This window comes from Lutra lutra, chromosome 17, assembly GCF_902655055.1.
Source record: "Lutra lutra chromosome 17, mLutLut1.2, whole genome shotgun sequence".
NCBI lineage: Eukaryota > Metazoa > Chordata > Mammalia > Carnivora > Mustelidae > Lutra > Lutra lutra.
The window spans coordinates 50,131,341-50,151,036 of record NC_062294.1 but is presented as its reverse complement, the minus strand read 5'-3'; the positions used below and the strand labels follow the sequence as shown (position 1 = coordinate 50,151,036).

At 55.3% G+C, this 19,696-nt stretch overlaps 1 protein-coding gene across 3 annotated transcripts in view; it reads left to right on the top strand.

Annotated features, from left to right (window-relative positions):
- SYMPK (symplekin scaffold protein) overlaps window positions 1–19,696 on the top strand; it is a 35,184-nt gene that overhangs the window by 13,674 nt on the left and 1,814 nt on the right. For all 3 annotated transcript variants that reach the window (XM_047711058.1, XM_047711059.1, XM_047711060.1), the window contains 14 exons: window positions 1,656–1,810; window positions 4,718–4,868; window positions 6,224–6,428; window positions 7,266–7,416; window positions 8,226–8,461; window positions 9,329–9,410; window positions 9,605–9,718; window positions 10,774–10,921; window positions 11,969–12,129; window positions 13,486–13,594; window positions 13,849–13,949; window positions 14,545–14,635; window positions 15,435–15,536; window positions 19,126–19,313. In XM_047711058.1, the coding sequence (XP_047567014.1) occupies window positions 1,656–1,810; window positions 4,718–4,868; window positions 6,224–6,428; window positions 7,266–7,416; window positions 8,226–8,461; window positions 9,329–9,410; window positions 9,605–9,718; window positions 10,774–10,921; window positions 11,969–12,129; window positions 13,486–13,594; window positions 13,849–13,949; window positions 14,545–14,635; window positions 15,435–15,536; window positions 19,126–19,313 (1,994 nt within the window). The remainder of the gene's footprint in view (window positions 1–1,655; window positions 1,811–4,717; window positions 4,869–6,223; window positions 6,429–7,265; window positions 7,417–8,225; window positions 8,462–9,328; window positions 9,411–9,604; window positions 9,719–10,773; window positions 10,922–11,968; window positions 12,130–13,485; window positions 13,595–13,848; window positions 13,950–14,544; window positions 14,636–15,434; window positions 15,537–19,125; window positions 19,314–19,696) is intronic.

Below are 19,696 nucleotides of genomic sequence, written 5' to 3'. Positions count from 1 at the left end.
TATGATCCATTACTCTCGGTACTCATTTTGTGCCTCACACTGCCTCGTATTGAGCCAGGGGAGCCTTTGAGCTGGCTCTGATGACCCCTTGGTGTGTCCCGTAAGTTATGTTGAGCAGTTTTTACTTTCTGGCACAACATGATGTTCTGGACTCCCCTTGTACTTTCCTTACCCCAGCCTTGGAAGCAGCCTTTTCTCTAAGGAGCCCTGGTTTCTTTTAAGCAGGCAGAAGTTTCAGAAACTGAGATCTGAGTGCTGAATGTGCCCATTGCTACTGTGTGCATGGACATCCTTTTTTTTTTAAGATTTTATTTATTTATTTGACAGAGAGCACAAGTGGCAGAGGCAGGCAGAGAGAGAGGGGAGCAGGCTCCCTCTTGAGCAGAGAGCCCGATGCGGGGCTTGGTCCCAGGACCCTGAGATCATGACCTGAGCTGAAGGCAGAGGCTTTAACCCACTGAGCCACCCAGGCACCCATGCATGGACATTCTTGGTAGCTGTTGCCAAACTGTTCTCCAAAGAACCCGCATCACCATGCAGTGTGTGAATGCCCGTTACCCCACTCTTCCCAGCCCTGGGTGCTCCCTAAAACCTTTGGGTATAAATGGTATCCCTGGTTTAGATTCGCTTTCTTGCACATGTTGCAGTCAGTCTGTGTGTGTGTCATTTTACATTTATTAGCCATTTGCATGTCTGCGAAGTGTCCGTTCTGTTCAGCCTTTCGTAGCTGACTTGTGTGTGCCCTTGTTCTTGGTTAACACCGAGTGTCAGCTTTCTGTTATGTGCGCTGCAAACTTTTTTAAGAGACTGAATAACATGGGTGCCTGGCTGGTTCAGTCAGTAGAGGATGAGATTCTTGATCGTGAAGTCATGAGTTCAAGCCCCACACTGGGCCTGAAGCCTACTTAAAAACAAAGAAAAAAAAAAACCTATGGCACCATATTTCTGCCATCATCTACTTAAATCATCACCCTATTAAATATTCCAGCTTCAAAAAAAAAAAAAAATCCGGCTTCAGGGAACATCTCTGTACGTGAAGGTTTTTCTCTGTACATTGTACCTTCACTATACATTTATATGAATTAAGTGTTTAGGGTCAATATCTAGAAGTAGATTTGCTGGGTCAAAAGGTGCATACATTTAAAAGTTGGCACTATAGTCAAATTGCCCTTCTAGAAGGCCATACCAGTTCACATCTGCACAGTCCATACCCCTACTAACAGCTGTCGCTACCAGCCTTTTTATTTTTTTGTCAGTCATGTAGGTAAAAAGACTATCTTATTAGGTTGTCTTTATGTTTTTGTGATTCCTGGTGAGGTTGAGCCTATTTCAGAGATAGAGGTTTTTAAACAATAAAGCTCAGAGAAATGACTACTTAACCTTTTCACCTTCATGGAGTTTAGTGTCATCAGCCAGGCTGGTGTGGCTTATTCCCATTTTGCAGATGAGGAGAACGGGGCACAGACAGGCAGGTCTTTTCCCCAAGGTCACGCGGTGCTTTGATGGCAGAGTTCGGCTGCAGCCCGGCTCTTCGCCCACTGTACTCTGCTGCTTGCTAGGGCCGCCTGGATGCAGGGACCCTACTGGGCTCCCTGGGAGGGAGAGGGCCTGTTGCTCACTCTGTCACCAGCATCTTGTCTCCTTTTCTCTCCCAGAGCCCAACCTGGGGGAAGACGATGAGGACAAGGACTTGGAGCCAGGCCCGTCGGGAACCTCTAAGGCCTCAGCCCAGATCTCAGGCCAGTCAGACACAGACATCACAGCCGAGTTCCTGCAGCCCTTGCTGACACCTGACAATGTGGCCAATCTGGTGAGGATGAATGCGGGCCATTTCCCACAGGGCAGGAAGGAAGGGTTTCCCATCCTTTTCCTACCCTTCACTCCACACTGCCCACCTCTTCCAGATGGTATTAGTCCCAGCACACCACTCTGGTCTCGGTGTTGGGATGGTGTGGTCCAGTGGGCCCTCTTTATCTTGGATGGACCTTTTCTCTGATCTTTAGTCCTTTAGGAGATCCCTTGTCACCAACCCCTGAACTGTCCCTCTTTGGATAGTCTGAGTCCCCGTCCAAACCCCACCCCTCTCCTCTCCTTTGAAGGGAGGGTAGAGTAACTGGAGAGCAGACCGCACAACTTACTTGCTAAGTGATGTGGGATTAGCATGGGTGGGGTGAGATGGCCCCCTTTTTCCTTAGATTCTCAAAGATAATCCTGCTCTACAGTGAAAGAAACACTGGTTCGAGCTGATGGTGTGGGTGGCGGGGGGTATCTCCCATCGGTCCTCAGGCTGTAGCAGCGCCCAGGCCTTTCCATTGGGTGCTCATGACAGTGCCTCTTCCCATGCTCACCATCGGTCTTCTCCGCCTTCCCTTCTCTCTGCCTAGAGGCTCCACGGGCCTTAGTTCTTGGGAGAAGGAAGTGGGGTTTTTGTCACAAGGGTAGCAAGAGGGAGTTTTCTGTCCCACTCAGATCTCTTTGGTGAGCTCCAGGCTTGGAAACATGTCTGCCTCTTACATTGTTCTCCCCTTGGAAGTTCCGTGGGCACCGCAGACTCATTATGTCAAAATAAACCTGTGGAATTTCTCCCCGTGCTCCTCTGCAGGCTGTCAGTGTCCTGTGTTCTTGGCACGCCTGCCTCCCAGTTCCCGACCCACAGACCTGGAGTTAAGCTCTTTGCCTCCCTGCCAGGCCTTCCCCTCTTCTCCGTCTCCCCTGGCCCCCGCCCGGCCCCGGCTCTGCCTGTCCACCCTGGCTCTGGCTTCCATTCCCTTGCGGTGGCCAGAAGTACAGCTTGTGAAGCTTTCCTGCTCCAGCCCTGCCGTGGCTCTTTGTTTCCTTCCAGAACCAGTTTGAATACAGCTTGCTGAGGCCCTGTCTGGGGCTTCCGTTAACTTACCATACCTGGTCTGTCCTCTTCACGCTCTTTGAATTATTGGCCTAAAGTTTTTCACAGGATTCTTTTTTATCTTTATAATACCTGCTGTCTGCTTAGTAACGTGCAGCTTTTTTGTCTCTAGCATTGGGTCCTTCACTCCTTTTTTTGTTGTTCAGTCTCACCATCCATTTGTTTGGTTTTGGTCATTCCAAAGAACTGGCTCCGAAGTTTCACTGGTACTCTTTTATAACCTTTTCTGTTTGTTTTTTTTTTTTTTTTTTTTTAAAGATTTATTTATTTATTTATTTGACAGAGAGAGAGAGAGAGAGATCACAAGTAGATGGAGAGGCAGGCAGAGAGAGAGAGGGAAGCAGGCTCCCTGCTGAGCAGAGAGCCCAATGCGGGACTCGATCCCCAGACCCTGAGATCATGACCTGAGCCGAAGGCAGTGGCTTAACCCACTGAGCCACCCAGGCGCCCCTGTTGTTGTTTTTTTTTTTTCCCTGTTGTTGTTTTTTTAAGATTTTATTTATTTATTTGACAGAGAGAGAGAGCACAAGCAGGGGGAGAGACAGAGGGAGAGGGAGAAGCAGGTTCCCTGCTGAACAGGCAGCCCGATGTGAGACTCAATCCCAGGACCCTGGGATCATGACCCAAGCTGAAGGCTCTACCGACTGAGCCACCCGGGCGCCCCACCTTTTCCATTTTATTTCTGTTGTCTTTATTCTTTTTTTTTTTTTTAAGATTTTATTTATTTATTTGATAGGCAGAGATCTCAAGTAGACAGAGAGAGAGAGGAGGAAGCAGGCTTCTCGGATGTGGGGCTCGATCCCAGGACCCTGAGATCATGACCTGAGCCGAAGGCAGAGGCTTTAACCCACTGAGCCACCCAGGCACCCCTGTTGTCTTTATTCTTCCCTGCTGCTTTCTTTGAATATTTTACCCTAGCATTTTTTTTTCTTTTTTTTAAAGATTTTATTTATTTGACAGAGAGAAACCACAAGTAAGCAGAGAGGCAGGCAGAGAGAGAGGAGGAAGCAGGCTCCCCGCTGAGCAGAAAGCCCGATGCGGGGCTCGAACCCAGGACCTGGGATCATGACCTGAGCCGAAGGCAGCGGCCCAACCCACTGAGCCACCCAGGCGCCCCTACCCTAGCATTTTATGTTAAATGTTTCGCTTAATAGTTTTCAGCAGTCTTTTCCAATGTAAGCATTTAAGGATCTGATTTTCCACATAAGAACCATTTTAGTAGCATCCTACACATTTTGATTTGTAGTGATTTCATTCTCTCTGTGTTCTAATTATTTCCTTATTTCATATATATATATTTAAACATCTAAGCGTGTAGGGAGTTGGAAATGACGTTCTGTTGCCAATTCCTGACAAAACTGGATGAGTTCTTATTAAGATACCGATTTTTTTTTTTTTTTAAGCCTGTTTCTGGTTCATAGGACCCTTCACTGAATTTAGGATCTCTGGGCAGGGTTCTCCTGCTGCTCAGCCTTCCTCCGTGCTGCTGCTCTGTCTGGAATCCATACCCCGCTTCCCCTGCGTCAGCCTGACACTGGCCCTCCTCTCAGTTCTCAGCCAGGCTGCTACTTCCCCAGGGAGCCAGAGCCACACCCTCCTGACTTGTCTCCTGCCCCTTTTACTTCCCGGTCTCGTGCACCGCACTGCACCACTGTTCGTTCCCTCTCTGACTTCCCCAGGAGTCTGAGCCCCATGGCAGCAGGCCCAGGGCTCTCTGAGTCACTGCCCTGTCCCCAGCCTTGGCCTGGGCGTGGAACAGAGGCTTGTTGAGTCTATGAGTAAGGAAGGGCTCCTCTCCTGGCCATCTTGCAGGTCCTCATCAGCATGGTGTATCTGCCTGAGGCCATGCCCGCCTCTTTCCAAGCCATCTATACCCCAGTGGAGTCAGCAGGCACTGAAGCCCAGATCAAGCACCTGGCTCGGCTCATGGCCACACAGATGACAGCTGCAGGACTAGGGCCAGGTGAGTGTCCTGCGGCGCTGACCCAGGCCAAGGCTTGGCACTGTGGCTGCTGGGTTCCCCTTCCTGGAAGAGCGCCTCTTACCATGGTACAAATGAAACTCACGTGAGGTGGTAGGTGTAAACAGTTACAGGTCCCATACACTGAGTGCTTCGTAATTTCAGGCCCTGGACTTTGAATGCGGTGGACCTAGATTTGAGGTCTCAGTTGAATCAGACTGCCTCAGCCACTCAGTAGCAGTGTGACCTTGGTCAGGTTACTGAACCTCTCTGACTTGGGTTTTCCTGCGTTAACAGTACTAGTGAGATATAAACTATGTACAGAGAAACACAACTCTTAACTGTACATCTTCGTGAATTTTCACAAAGTGAACACACCCGTGTAGCCAGCACCCAGATGGAGATATAGACCATTTCCTCCAGAACATTCCTTCTTGCCCCTATCCAGTCAGCACGGATGGCATCCCACCTCCTGAGAGAATCACTTTTCTGATTTCTGTCTCTATAGATTCATTTTTCTGGTCCTGAACTTCATATAAATGGGATCCTAGAGAGTCTGGCTTCTTTGGCTCAGCCTAAGTGTTTTTTGTTTGTTTAAGATTTTTTTTTTTTAATTTATTTTACCAGCGGGTTCGGGGGAGCACATGAGTGCATGAGCAGGGGAAGAGGCAGAGAGGGAAGCAGGCTCCCCGCTGAGCAGGGAACCCAATTTGGGGCTTGATCCCAGGACCCTGGGATCTCGACCTGAGCGGAAGGCAGATGCTTAACCAACTGAGCCCCTCAGGTGCCCCTCAGCATAAGTTTTTGAGAATCCTCTGTGTTGTGTGAACCACTATTGCTCAGTAGTATTTCCTTACACAAACAGGCCGTTGTCTGTTTATCCACACACACCCCTGTTGATGGATCTGTGGCTTGTGTCCAGTCTTTGACCATTGTGAATGAAGCTGTACAAGGGTTTTGGGGGGTTTGTTTGGGCTTGGGGGGTTGTTGGTCTTTTTGTTTTTATTTGTTTGGTTTACATACAGACGTTTTGGTGTACACATGCCCTCATTTATCTTGAGTATATACTAACGAGGGGATTGTTGGGTCATAGGTTAGGGTGTATTCAGTGCTCTTAGAAGCTGCTCATCAGTGTTCCAACGTGGCTGTGCCATTTGCTACCCCCACCCACGGTAAACAGCACATCTAGTTTGAGCCTTGATTGTATGCAAAGTGGGGATAAAAAGTGTGCCTGTTTCAGAACAACATTTTGCAGATCGAGATGGGCTTTGTGTGTACAAGGCTTGCGCACAGAAGGTCCCTGGAGGGGAGCAGGGGTGTGTGGCGTTCCTGGAGCCCATTTGCTCCCTCCCCCTCAGGTGTGGAGCAGACCAAACAGTGCAAGGAGGAGCCCAAGGAGGAGAAGGCGGTGAAGCCAGAGAGCGTCCTGATCAAGCGGCGTCTGTCAGCCCAGGGCCAGGCCATCTCGGTGGTGGGCTCCCTGGGCGCCATGTCTGCTCTTGAGGAGGAGGCGCCCCAGGCCAAGAGGAGGCCGGAGCCCATCATCCCTGTCACACAGCCCCGGTGAGTCCCCCGTGCATGCACGGGGGTGTGCACGCGTGTTAAAGGCATACCGACAAAGACAGGTGGGGCTGGACAAGGGTCTGATTCCAGAGTCAATGCCGCCATAACCGCCAAGCCTTAATGGTTGTTTTCTTTCACATAAAATGCCCCCTTCCTTCCTTCTGTCTAAAGCTGGGATGACAGAATCTGTCTCTGAGGATCAAGGGAGAGTTAAATGAGTTCACAGTGATAGATCATTAAATTAGATAACTCCTGGGGTTGGAAGTGAATTTGATACAAAGTATTTAGCATGATTCCTAACATGTTGTAAGTGCTACTGGTCGTTATCCTCCTCTTCATTATTACCCCCCTACAGACAAAAAAAAAAATCCAGCCAGTCTCTGCCCACACCCTCCCAAGACCTGCTGTCCGAGCAGTGCCTGATTCACCCTTCAGGCTCTCCATCCCCCTTGCTCCTTCCTCCAATCTCACTGGCCCCTTGGTTCTCCATGAGCAGCCAGGCAGGCCCCCACTGGAAGGCCTTTGCCCTTCCTATTCTTTCCACCGGGAAAGCTCATCCTCCAGATCTCCGTGCGGCTCCTCCTCTTGCTTCATTCAGCTCTGCACTCGCGCAGAGCCGCCGCAGAGAAGCATTCCCTGAGACATGCTTTACAGAAACAGAATGGCACCGTGTTCTGTCTCGTTGCCCTGCGCCCTGCCATGCCTGAGTCATAGGAGGGTTAGAAAGGCAGTATGGTAGGGGGTAGGGATGGGGGTCTCTGTATGGCCTGGGGTGAGCCTGGGCTCCAGAAAGCATGTTCTGAGTCACCATGACCCTGTCCCTGCTCTCCCACGTAGGCTGGCTGGCGCTGGTGGCCGCAAGAAAATCTTCCGCCTGAGCGATGTGCTGAAGCCCCTGACAGATGCCCAAGTGGAGGCTATGAAGCTGGGCGCCGTGAAGCGGATCTTACGGGCGGAGAAGGCTGTGGCCTGCAGCGGGGCGGCCCAGGTGTGCCCCTGTCTCCCCTGCCCATGCTTCCCGGCCCACTCCCCACAGTCCTGCCTCACAGCCCAGGGATGAGACGGCCCCGGCCTCCCTGGCTCCAGGTCCCAGCCGGGCTGCCCACCAGCCCTCCCTGCCTCTCTTCTGTCCTCCTGCCAACGGAGGCGGCGACAGCAGCTCTGCACAGGGATGAGGAGGAAGAAATGCGTGGACACACATGGCTGTCGCTCAGCACAGAGCTGGCCTCCTGGGAGGGCCCTGCGAGCGAGGGCTGTTGCTGGGTTCTTTCTCACTGGTGGTTCATAGTGCTCTTCTTGTTACTGCTGACGTTTAGACGGACCAGGTCTAAATCCTAATTCTGCCACACGCTGGCATGGTAACCTCAGCCAAGCGGCTTTTCCCCCACTTTTTTGAAAGTGTAATTTCAATTAACCAAGAAGTACAGAAAAGTACTCTCTGTTAAAAAGATATTTCTAGGCCATAGAGGTACCATAAGTCTTCCTTGGCCCCCACCCATGTCCCATTCCCTGCTCCAAGGGGACCAGTGAACAAAGTAGGGGAAGTCTTCAGGGTCTTTCTCTGTGTACTTAAGTATGTGGGTACTACTTTCACAGACTCAGTTTTGTTCTGTGACGATTGATCCCCCCCACACAAACGAGACCTACAGTTAGAAGGTTCTCAGCTTGCCTTCCTTGCTTAACACCGGGTCTGCAGTGGGGGGGTCCCTGAGCCTGGGCAGGAAGACTTGCAAGGCACGATCTCGAGGTGCCTGGGATTGCCTCCCACACCCACACGTACCTCCACTCTCCTGTCAGGTGCGCATAAAGATCCTGGCCAGTCTGGTGACGCAGTTTGATTCGGGCCTGAAGGCTGAGGTCCTGTCCTTCATTCTGGAGGATGTGCGGGCTCGCCTGGACTTGGCCTTCGCCTGGCTCTACCAGGAGTACAACGCCTACCTGGCAGCCGGTGCCTCGGGCACCCTGGACAAGTACGAGGACTGCCTCATCCGCCTGCTCTCCGGCCTGCAGGAGAAGCCAGACCAAAAGGATGGGTGAGAGGGACTGCCTTCTACCCTCCTGTGTCCGGCCTTGCTATTGTAGTTTCCGATCACCTCTTTCCTCCCCACCCAAGGCCTCGTGCCCGTCCCCCGAGACTCCCTGCTCTCCCTGCTCTCTGGAGACACTTGTAAGGCAGATTCCAGGTGGGCTCTGGGGCCTGCTCTGTCGCGTGCCTCTGCGCCTCCGCTCTCACGGATAACTGTCTGCCTTACAGGCTTGTTTCGGAGGTTGACTTCTCTCTGCCCCATCTCTCACCCGAATTGCTCCTGGAACTTCCTCCTTGTTCTCAACCTCCTGCTGATCCATTCTCCACACAGCAGTCTGGGTGACCTTTTAGAATATTAATAGTCTTGTTACCCACTAAAAACCTTCCTTGATTCGCCATCGCTCTTGCGATAAAATGCAGCCCTTTTTTGTGCCCTGAGACCAGTGTAACCCAATTCCTACCAACCTCTTTGCCTTCTTATTCTGCCCCTCTGCTCCTCACTGCCCCCAGACTTTAGCCACGCTGGCCTTCTGTCTTCTGACCACTGAATGTGCCAAGTTCAGGGCTTGGCAGGCCATTTTTGGCCACCACATCTGAAGAGCAGTACCCTTCCCCACTCCCTGTCATTCTCTTCCATTACTGTAGTAAATGAGTAAAGTTAGGAATCCCCGTTTGACAAAGTGGAGAGCTGAGCTTCGGAGAGGTAAAGTCTCCACCTCGGTCAGCCGACTGGCTGCATTTGAACTGGCTCTGTTTACCTCCAAAGCTCTGTCACCAGTTGAGCAAACTGTGAGGGGCAGCCCTGCCAGCCCCAAGCTCCAGCAGGACTGGAAGCTTCTGCCCGCAGCATTCCCTCACTCTTCCTCCCTGGCAGGATCTTCACTAAAGTTGTGCTGGAGGCGCCACTGATCACGGAGAGCGCCCTGGAGGTGATTCGAAAGTACTGTGAGGACGAGGTGAGAACAGCCCGACTGTCCCCTCAGCCCCCTGGGGCCTGTGCTGGGGGCCTGAGGAGCCCACAGGCTGGGCCTTGTGGCAAGGGATTCTGGGAGGGTCCTGTCCTATTGTCCGATCTGAGGGAGGCAAGGGAGACCTCCCAGGGGCACCCTGCAGGTGCGCTGAGTGCTGGTGTCCCTCCTTTCTGCCACAGAGTCGTACGTACCTGGGCATGTCCACTCTTCGAGACCTGATCTTCAAGCGGCCGTCCCGCCAGTTCCAGTACCTGCATGTTCTGCTAGACCTCAGCTCCCACGAGAAGGACAAGGTGATCCCCTGCCACCCTGCACTGGGCCGCGCTCTGCCCTTCTCTGCCCTTCGTCTGCCCCGAGCACCTACCCCAGCCTCTTCCACATGCCCCCGAACATCCTCTCTGGGTCTGACGTACTCCCTCTAGTAGTGTGGTGGTGGTGGTGGGCATGTTGTCATTTCTGGTGACACAAAGCTGCCTAGACTATACACATGCATATACGTTCACTCAGCCCTCCAGGAAGGGCATTCGCATTCTCCCTCCTACTCCACGCATGTTGGGGAGCCTCTGTGCGGCCTGCTGCTGTGCCGGAACCTGGAGGGGGCTGACAGGAGAGCAGCCATGTGGCCTATCAGTGAGCAGTGGGGACACAGCCAGCCCGTGGAATAGAGCAGCACGAAGCTGTGGGAGCCCTGGAGAGGGCCCTGACCTACCTGATGGGGGGATGGGAAGGATGGGGTTTAAGGAAGCCTTCTGAAGGAGGGGGCAGGTGAGCCAAGACCTGAAATAGGAGTAGAGGGTGTGACTGAACAGTGGGAAGTAGGTGTGCTTACATGTGATTGAGAGGGCCCTAGTCCCAGCCCTGCCAAGTGTTTTGCTGCCTCCTCTCTTGGTGTCTTGTGTCCATTCATTCAGCAGACCCTCACTGCAGACTCTGGCTTGGCCCTTTGGTGCTGCTGGGGACACAGCAGTGCCCAGGAACAGTCCCTGTTTTCAGGGCTCCCAGCCGGTGATGTCTGAGTAAAATGGGGTAGAGCCAGTGACAGGCATTCTGGGCAGTGGGAACCTTTCATGCCAAGTCTCAAAGCCAAGGAGAATGCTGTCGCTTTGGAGGAACTAAAGAAAACTCTTTCCAGTTGGAACGTAGCAAGGCAGGAGGGATAGGCTTGAGCAGGTCGGTGGAGAGGTGTGGTGCAAGCTCTGACTTGGGCCAGGAAACCTCTCCCCCAAGTGCACATGTGACTCAGGTAGACCAGGCCTGTCTCAGTCTTGGGCTTGTTTTCCCATTGGTCCTGCCAAGCTCCGAACGGTGGTCTCCCCGTTCCACCATCTTGCCCGCCCTCTCTCTTCAGGTGCGCTCCCAGGCCCTGCTGTTCATCAAGCGCATGTATGAGAAGGAACAGCTGCGAGAGTATGTGGAGAAATTTGCCCTCAACTACCTGCAGCTCCTGGTCCACCCCAACCCGCCATCCGTGCTGTTCGGAGCCGACAAGGATACAGGTCTGGCGCAGCTTCATCAGATGAATACTGAGCGTCCTCTGGATCCCAGGCTCCCGGCCAGGCCCTGGGAATGGAACTGGTTTGAAGCTGGGCCCTGCTCAGCCTCCTAGGGAAGACAGCCAGGCAGTAATGACCAGAGTGAGCAGGCCTGGGGGCTGCGAGAGTCCAGAGAGGAGTCTCACCCCAGCCCCGGGGTCAGGGAGAGCATCCTGGAGCAGGGGGCGGAGGGCTGAGAGCCAGAGGACAAGGAGAGCTAGCCAGCGACGGGGCACCAGGAAGGGCCAGGTGTAGACCCATTCCTTGGACAAAGCCCCAGGTCCCTCAGAATTACAGGTGGGAAGACCCAGGTCCCAGGGGAGCAGACCATTAAACTGGAAGGTTCCAGGGCCTCTGGCTGGCTCAGTGGAACATGCAGTTCTTGATCTGGGGGTCATGAGTTTAAGCCCCATGTTGGGCATGGAGCTTACAAAAACCTGGAAGATGTAGGCTATGACAGAAAGCACGGGATCTTCAGGAGCCCTGGCACAGCCTAGGTGCCCGGAAGATCTCCCAGGAGAGACCCCAGAGGATGAGGAGATACAGAGAAGGGAGTTGGGCGGCAGCGTTCAGGCAAAGGAGTGATGTGTGCAAGGGGACCTGTGCCAGCTCTGGGGGGCACTGTCAGAAGGAGGCTGTTGCTGGAGCACGGAGCCCTGGGGAGCAGGCAACATACAGCATCTGGCAAGTAGAGCCAAGGTAGGCGCTGGGGATTTATCCCGGCACAGGGTAGTTGTGGGAACACAGAGCCGGAGAAGGGCAAGCTTAGAACTTTCCTTTGGAAAGATCCCTCTGGCTGCCCTGTGGATTGAGATCAGAGACGAGGTGGGACTTCAGTGCAGAGGCTTCCAAAAGGGGAGCAGTCCTGGTCCCTCGCCATTGCCCTGATGCTTGGCTTCCTGCCCTAGAACAGTTCCCTTCTGTGCCTGCCCCCAAAAGAAGGGACAGACAATGAGGGTGGGAGACGCAGGGAGGAGAGTGGTCCCTGATCCCCACCCCCTGCCCTATCAGAGGTGGCGGCGCCCTGGACCGAGGAGACCGTAAAGCAGTGTCTGTACCTCTACCTGGCTCTCCTGCCTCAGAACCACAAGCTCATCCACGAACTGGCGGCCGTGTACACGGAGGCCATCGCCGACATCAAGCGGACGGTGCTGAGGGTCATCGAGCAGCCGGTGAGGCCCCTGAGCCCACCAGGCTCTGCCCACCCGTGGGCAGGGTTGAGGCCCCAAGTCCAGCCCTTCCCCTGGTATCTCCACCTCGGCGAGGGCTCAGCACCAATGGCGGGCGCCCTGGGTCCTGCCGCTCTGGAGCTTGTGGGTGGTCCGCCTGCCCCGTCTGCCAGAGAAAGGACAGCAGGGTCGCCCTGCAGTTATGAGGCTGGAGCAGGGCAGACCCGGGTCCACATCCTGCCTCTCTGACCCCCCTTCCGTAAAAACGGGGGGTGATCCCGTCCCCGCGGCTTGCTGCAGGGACTACAGGAGCTCGTGCACGTACATGTCTGTGTCACTGTCACCGGCTAGGAGCTGGCCTTCCCTTGGCTGGCCAATGGGCATCTTTAGTGGTCATTACACAAGTCCCGCCCGCTCCTCTCTCTGGAGCCACAAGATCACCCACATGAGAAGCAGCGGGCCCCTGAAATTCAGACTATCCTTCCAGTCTGCAGCTAGATCAGAAGCCACTTTTTTATATCTCTCTGCCCCTGCTTTATTACAGAAAATCTCCAGCAGAAAAGGAGTGTGGTAGGCTCAGACCCAAATACCCGCCCCCCACATTCAGCAGTGTCCTCCCCCAGTTTTCAGAGTGAGCCCACCAGACGGTGAGCTCCCAGAGGGCAAAGACTGCCAGCTCCACGGACCATTATAAACGTTTATGGCAGAGGAAGGCCTGAGCCCTCATACCCAGCCCAGTGCTCCCTGCATTGGTTGCCCACTGAGAGGGCCAGGCTGCACGCGCAGGCCGAGTCCTGATCCGAGCAAGCCGCCATGCGGGGCACTGGCTGCCGCTTAAACCTTCAGAAGCCTGAAAAGTCTTTACCGAGGAACTGGAGGGCAGGCTGGGCATCAGAGGTCAGGTTAGGTCAGAGGTGACGGGAAGGGCCTGGCTGCTCAGTAGGTAGCCAGCACTGGCGAAGGCTTGGGAGCTACAGCGAGTCTGTACCCTGTGAGTGGGGGTAGGGGAGGGCCCCATACTGCCGCCCTGCCCCCTCCCACCTTCCCCACATTTCTCCCAGGTCTCTGAACTCCGTCACCAATTCTGTTGTCCCCCAGGTTCACTGCGGTGTAACGCACACAGGCTGTGTTCCCATGAGGTTTCAAAACCAGTATCTGGGGGGGGGGGGGTGTATTGCAGGAGGACGACCACAGAACATTAGTTAACATCCGTTGCCTCACATTGTTTGTTTTTTCTCTGGTGACAAGAACTTTTAAGATCTCTTTGTCCAATTCGTGCCCCAGAGTCCCATCATCCACCCCCCCCCGCCCATGTCACCCAGCCCCTTCCCCAGCCTGCCATCCCTTCTCTCCCTCTAGATCCGAGGAATGGGCATGAACTCACCAGAGCTGCTCCTGCTGGTAGAAAACTGTCCCAAGGGGGCAGAGACACTGGTCACACGATGTCTGCACAGCCTCACGGACAAAGGTGCCCCCGGGACCCCCACTTCTCAGCCTTTTCCTCTACGTCCCAGACCTTCCTCATGGGCCCTTCCCAAGACCTGGCCCTCAGAGCTGCTGGCTGTATTGCTAAATGCATTCGAGAAACCAGGGGCCAGCGTTTCCTGCTCTGAAGCGGAGCTGGCCCTCCCCTCCCCTTGCCCACAGCCACTGCCATTTCTCCTTCCTCTCGGGGCTCCCCCTCACCCCACCTGTGCCCCCTGCTTACTCTTTTGCCTACAGTCCCGCCCTCCCCAGAGCTGGTGAAGCGGGTCCGGGATCTCTACCACAAGCGATTGCCAGATGTCCGCTTCCTCATCCCTGTGCTCAATGGACTGGAGAAGGTACGGAGCTGGATGTCGGGATGCCGCCCGACAAAGACGGGCAGGGCAGGGGTGGGGAGGAGGTAGGCATCCAGGTGCCCACGTCAGACACTTGCGAGCCCTGGGAAGGGCTTCGGGGCAGTCTCAGCTCTGCTTTCTCCTCTGAGACCTCAGGCAAGCCACCCCCTTCTCTGCTCCTCGGTCTTATCTGTCAAATGAGGATCACAGTGACACACGTGCACACACACACACACACACACACGCTGGTCCAAAGGCCTGACTGTTCCCCCGCCAGGCTGTGGGGCCCTGGTGAGCCTCAGTCTTCTCCTGTGGTAAAAGGGGATGACAATGACACCCTCCGCCTGCAGGGGCCATCAGGGGGCATGTGGCACAAGGAAGGCTCGGATGGGGAGTGACGAGGCTGGGACTGAGCCAGGCCCAGTGACTCAAGGAGAAAGCTCAACCCCAAGGGACCAGAGGGAGCAAGAGGAAGGAAGTGTCTGAGGGCACGGCAAGGCTGGAGCTTCTCCTTGCCTCATCCCAGGGCAAGCACCTGGGATGCCGGTGCTCTCTGACCTACCGCACCTTCCCCCCCCCCCCCCCCCCCCCCCCGCAGAAGGAAGTGATCCAGGCCCTGCCAAAGCTCATCAAACTCAACCCCATTGTGGTGAAAGAGGTCTTCAACCGCCTGCTAGGCACCCAGCATGGTAGGTGGTGTCTTCGATGGGGTCAAAAGAAGCAAAAGAGAACTTTCAACCTAGAAAAACAGCCCAGTGACCTAGGATGGAACCCTCACTCTCACCCCGGGGGCTCGTGGTGTTAGCGAGGGAGTGGAGGCTGGCCGTTGCACCCATAATATGATCGATCGATTGATTTTTTTTAAATGCTTATTTATTAGAGAGAGAGTGCACAAGTAGACAGGGTGGCAGGCAGAGAGACAGGGAGAAGCAGGCTCTCTGCTGAGCAGTGAGCCCGATGCGGGGCTCAATCCAAGACACTGGGATCATGACCTGAGTCAAAGACGCTTAACGACTGAGCCACCCAGGCGCCCCCATAACATTGATTTAAAACCCCCACCCAAGAGTGTCTGGGACCCCCCCCCCAAACCACACCAGCAGAGCGCTGTCTCCCCTAGCTGCCCACGGGCAGCGTTGCCTCTAAGCGCGGTCATCGAGTGCATGGCCTGGCCCATCTGTGCTGTGCAGGGGTCCTGCCCTTCTGGGGGCACAGCCCAGGGAGGAGGGAGAGGAGCTGCTGGAGCACATCAGCTATTGCCCTAGAAGTGTAGGAACCCCGTGTAGGGAAGGAGGAAAGCAAGGTGAAGGCTTCCCGGAAGGGGTGGCATTCAGTTGTTTCTTTGTCGTCCCCTGCCCCAGCCCTCTGTCCTCCCAGTCCCATCAACGCAGAGGGTGCCTCATACTCGTCACACTCCCCTAGTCTAGGGGACCCAGACACACCTCTTAGGTGCCACCCTGTCTCCTTCCCCTTCCCGCTCCCTCCCTACAGGCGAAGGGAACTCGGCCTTGTCCCCGCTGAACCCTGGAGAGCTGCTGATCGCACTGCACAACATCGACTCGGTCAAGTGTGACATGAAGTCCATCATCAAAGGTGAGGCACTCCCCCCCATTCCCCCCAAGTGGCCTGGCTGCTGCGGACCCAGGGAGGAACCTCAGTCACTCACATGTCCCCGCTGGAGTCTGCCACGCTGGAGATTGTGCCACCTGCAACCCCATCTCCGCTCTGGACACCTACCCTCATTCCTTTGCCTTCCCTCCCTCCTCTTTCCTCCCTCCCTCCGTCCAAGGAACTGGTGCATCTGTTATGCACTGGCCCAGAGTAGTCCTCAAGAAAGGTGAGGGCCCCCTCCCTCCCCAGCCCTGGCTCGAGGAATGAAGGAAGCAGAGCCCTCGGCCGAACAGGGGGCAGAGGAACGGCCAGCAGAGCAGATGGAGCCGTTGTCGGACCAGGAGTAGATGCCGAGTCCAGTCCGGGCTCCAGTTGAGGCAGGAGAAGGTGCCTCCAGGGCAGGGGGTTGGGGACACACTGGCCGGCTCCCCTCAACCTGCAGTTACCTGATAGCTGCCGGCACCACTTCCCGAGCACTTACACTGAGCCAGGCTCCCCCGAGTGCCTTTCAGGCCGGCCTGCCGACACACGCCAGCTGTTACCTGGTGAGTATGCGACTTTCGTCTTCTAGACGAGGAAGTGAAGGTTCCAGAGAGATTGAGGAACTTGCTCAGGGCCGTACACAAGCTAAGCGGTTTAGTGGAGCCACACAGAATCTGAAGCCCGCTAGACCCGGTTGGAACCCAGTTCTGCCAGTTCTGCCCACCTGTGGCACCCTGGGTCCCAGTGCTGCCACCTCCCATAGGAGGACTTCTCCCTGTCAGCTCTCCTCGGCACTGCCCCCGCTCCTCCCTGAGGGAAGTTTCTGGCCCAGAGTCATGTTCTCCCACCAAGATGGAAGCCTTTACTGTCGCTCCCCTCTACTCAGACCCCATCCTTCGATTCCTTGTCTCTCCTTTAAGAGCGGGGAGAGGGTCCCCCCCACCCCCGCCAACCACCACCACTTAGCTTCTCGTCTAGCCTAAACTGGCTCCTCCCGTGACTACTTATTTCCTGGCCTTCCTCAGCAAGTTCTCTCAGGATCTTTGAGATTGAGAGAGGAGCTTATGGAAGTCTAAAATTCACGCTATAGCTGAGGAGGAGCTAAGGCCTCTGGTGAAAGAACAGTAACGTGAAAAGGATCTCGAAGCTGAGCATCCAGAAGTGGCCTTTTTATTTCATTTCATTTTATTTTACTTTTTTTTACGTTTATTTGTTTATTTAAGTAATCTCTACATCCAAGGTAGGGCTCGAACTCATGACCCCAAGATCAAGAGTCACATGCTCCTCCGATTGAGCCAGCCAGGCGCCCCCAGAAGTGGCCCTTTTACAGGCTGTAGCCCCTTTGATGATGTCAGGGAAGTGTGGGCCCCTTCCCGACGAGGACAGACTCACACAGTTTTGCGTACAATTTGAGGGGATTCACAGACCGTACCACCCCACTAAGTCCGTTTGCAAGCCCAGATTAAGTCCGAGGAAGGAAGAGCCTTGCCACAGGTCACTCAGGTGGGCAGTGGCCAGGTCCCTGGAGATGTCGTCAAGGCCTGGCCTTTAGAAGCCCACCTGTTTCTGCAAGCCCAGGCCTACGCACAGCCTCCGTGCCTCTGAGCTCCTAGCAACCTTCCAGCCGCTCTCCCTACCTGCTGTTTGTCCCCAGCACCTGAGCTAGCAGTTCCCAGAGTGCGTTTCTCCACTGAGGCACTAGTGGTTGTCCTGGTTGCACTAGGAACACCATTCAACCCTAAGCTCCGGATCCAAGTCCAGTCCTGTTCTGTGCACCGTTGGATCCCCCATACCTGATAGTACCAGCATTCTCTTCTCCTTTAAAAGCCACCCTCTTTCTGTAACGAGTTTTTCTATAATGGGACCTGACCCCCGCGGTCTGGTGCGGCAGTTAAAGAAAACTCACTGAGCGCCTGTGCTCAGTCCTGTGCTGGACAGTGCTGGGGACCCAGCAGGGATGTGGACAGCCCTGATCCTGCCCTCCAGGGCTCACGGTCCCTCCTCAGTTGATGAAAGCCCACAGTGAGCAGGGCTGGCACGGGGGAGCCTCAAGAGGACACCTGAGCTGAAACCACAGAGGGATGAGTTGGGGTGAGGTAGCAGGGGAGACACTGATCCCAGAGAAAGGAAGAATATTTGCAGAGGCCAAGAGATGTGCTGGCATGGTCTGGTTCTGGAACTGCAGAGGTGAGGCTGACGAGACCTTGTGGTTTAGGGGAAGGGGCCTGGTCAGGAGAGGTCAGACCATAAGCGTTAAGAACACCATGCCTGGGCCCCACCCACACGGGGTCTTCTAGGCCCCAGTAGGAGATTGGACTTTATATCTTGAGGACCCCTGGGAGGTGTGGGGTCAGGCTGAGCTTCTGAAAGGACTTTTCCTCAGCTTGCTATGAAGGGTAGAGTAGAAGGCCCAGGGGGAGACTGGGGCAGAGGGGGAGGAGAGGAAAAGGGGTTTGGCTGTGGACCCTTTTAGGTAGAGGAGGCAGGAACCAGCCACTAACTAGAAGGGAGGAAGAGGAACTTTCTTGGTTTCTGGTAGGTTCACTCTGGCTTCTGCACTGTCCTTACCTTCTTCCGCTTTCCTCTGCTCCTTTGGCCTAGATACCTGCCCTACCCTACTCTCGTCTCCTTCCTGCCTGTGTTCCTGTAATGCCTCCATCCTTCCCCTGTTCCTTATAGGAGCCCCCCTCATTCCTTATAGGCACCCACCCCTGTTCTCCATTAGCCTCTCAAGGATTGGGGGCCTCTCTTCTGGCTCAATAAAGACTTCCTGGTTGACAGACTCACATGGCAAGTGGTGTTTGGGGAAGAAGGGGTTCAGAGGCAGTTCCTGGGGTCTCCCCATTAGCACAATGAATTGGAGCACCGCCGATCCCACTGATTTTGGGGGTACCACTACCCACTCCCCAGGGAACAGACCCCAAGTCCTGTCCTGGCCCTCTTGCCTTCGTGGATGCCCCTGTCGTGCCAGCCCTTCCTGGGCCTTTCCTGGCACTGGGTGTTGAGCTGGGGAGCACCTCGTCAGCCCACGCTTCCTCCTTTTGCTCCCTTACTCTGTGCACTGTGCTTCGCACATGCCCTCGTGCCTGGTGTCCCTCCAGCACCAGCACAGATCCTTATGCTCTGATCAGGACTGGGAGGGGGCAGTCCCTTGACCGGTCTGCTGGTAGAGGGCATCTCTGGTCTCCTGCGGGGGGGTCTTACGGAAGTCAAAGCTGCCTTCCCTCTCTGGGACAGATGGGAAGGGCAAGCCAGAAAGGGCCCCCAGGCATTGGCAACCTGTCTCTCCTGCCTCAGCCTTTCCATGGGCTGTACCCAAAGAAAAAGGGCCACGGTCTGCCCACTCTGCCCAGCCTGGGGCTTCCAGCAGCTGGACATGTCTTCCCTTGGACCAACACCCCGGGCTACAGAATCCCCTGAGAGCCCTGCTGGGTGAGGAAGTCTCCCCTCCAGAGCTTCTGGAATGAGGGCTAGGTCTCCACTCATGGGGGCAGATTAATGGGGCTGAGGCTCTCTAAGGGTGGTGGGGCTCCCGCCTTTTCGGGGGAGCTGGGCAAAGAGGACAGGCCCACTCTCCGCCTCCTCGCAGCCACCAACCTGTGCTTTGCGGAACGGAACGTGTACACGTCGGAGGTGCTGGCCGTGGTGATGCAGCAGCTGATGGAGCAGAGCCCCCTGCCCATGCTGCTCATGAGGACCGTCATCCAGTCTCTGACCATGTACCCCCGCCTGGGGGGCTTCGTCATGAACATCCTGTCCCGCCTCATCATGAAGCAGGTAACCCGCCCCCAGCTGCCCCAGTCCTGCAGGCAGTGGGCTGCAGCAGGACACACTGAAGACAGATCGGAGGCAGGACCCGGGGCTTTTCCAGCCCACTGGCCGCCCACCCTGCACAGGGAGGCAGGATGAGGAGAGCACACTCTAGACCCGCCAGCCCCTTTGCCCTGCCCTAGGCCAAGGACAGTACAGCCCAACAGGGGTCGCTGCGTGGGCTCCAGGACGGCAGTGTGATGCGTGAGGGCAGCTGGGGGCCAGGAACAGCTGGTGGTAGGCTTCACAGGGTGGGCGTCCCAGGAGAGACATGGTTCCCCTTGCCGCCACCTCTGCACCCAGCCATAATACATGCTGGAGCTGAAAGGGAGGCCCATTTCTCAAGAGAA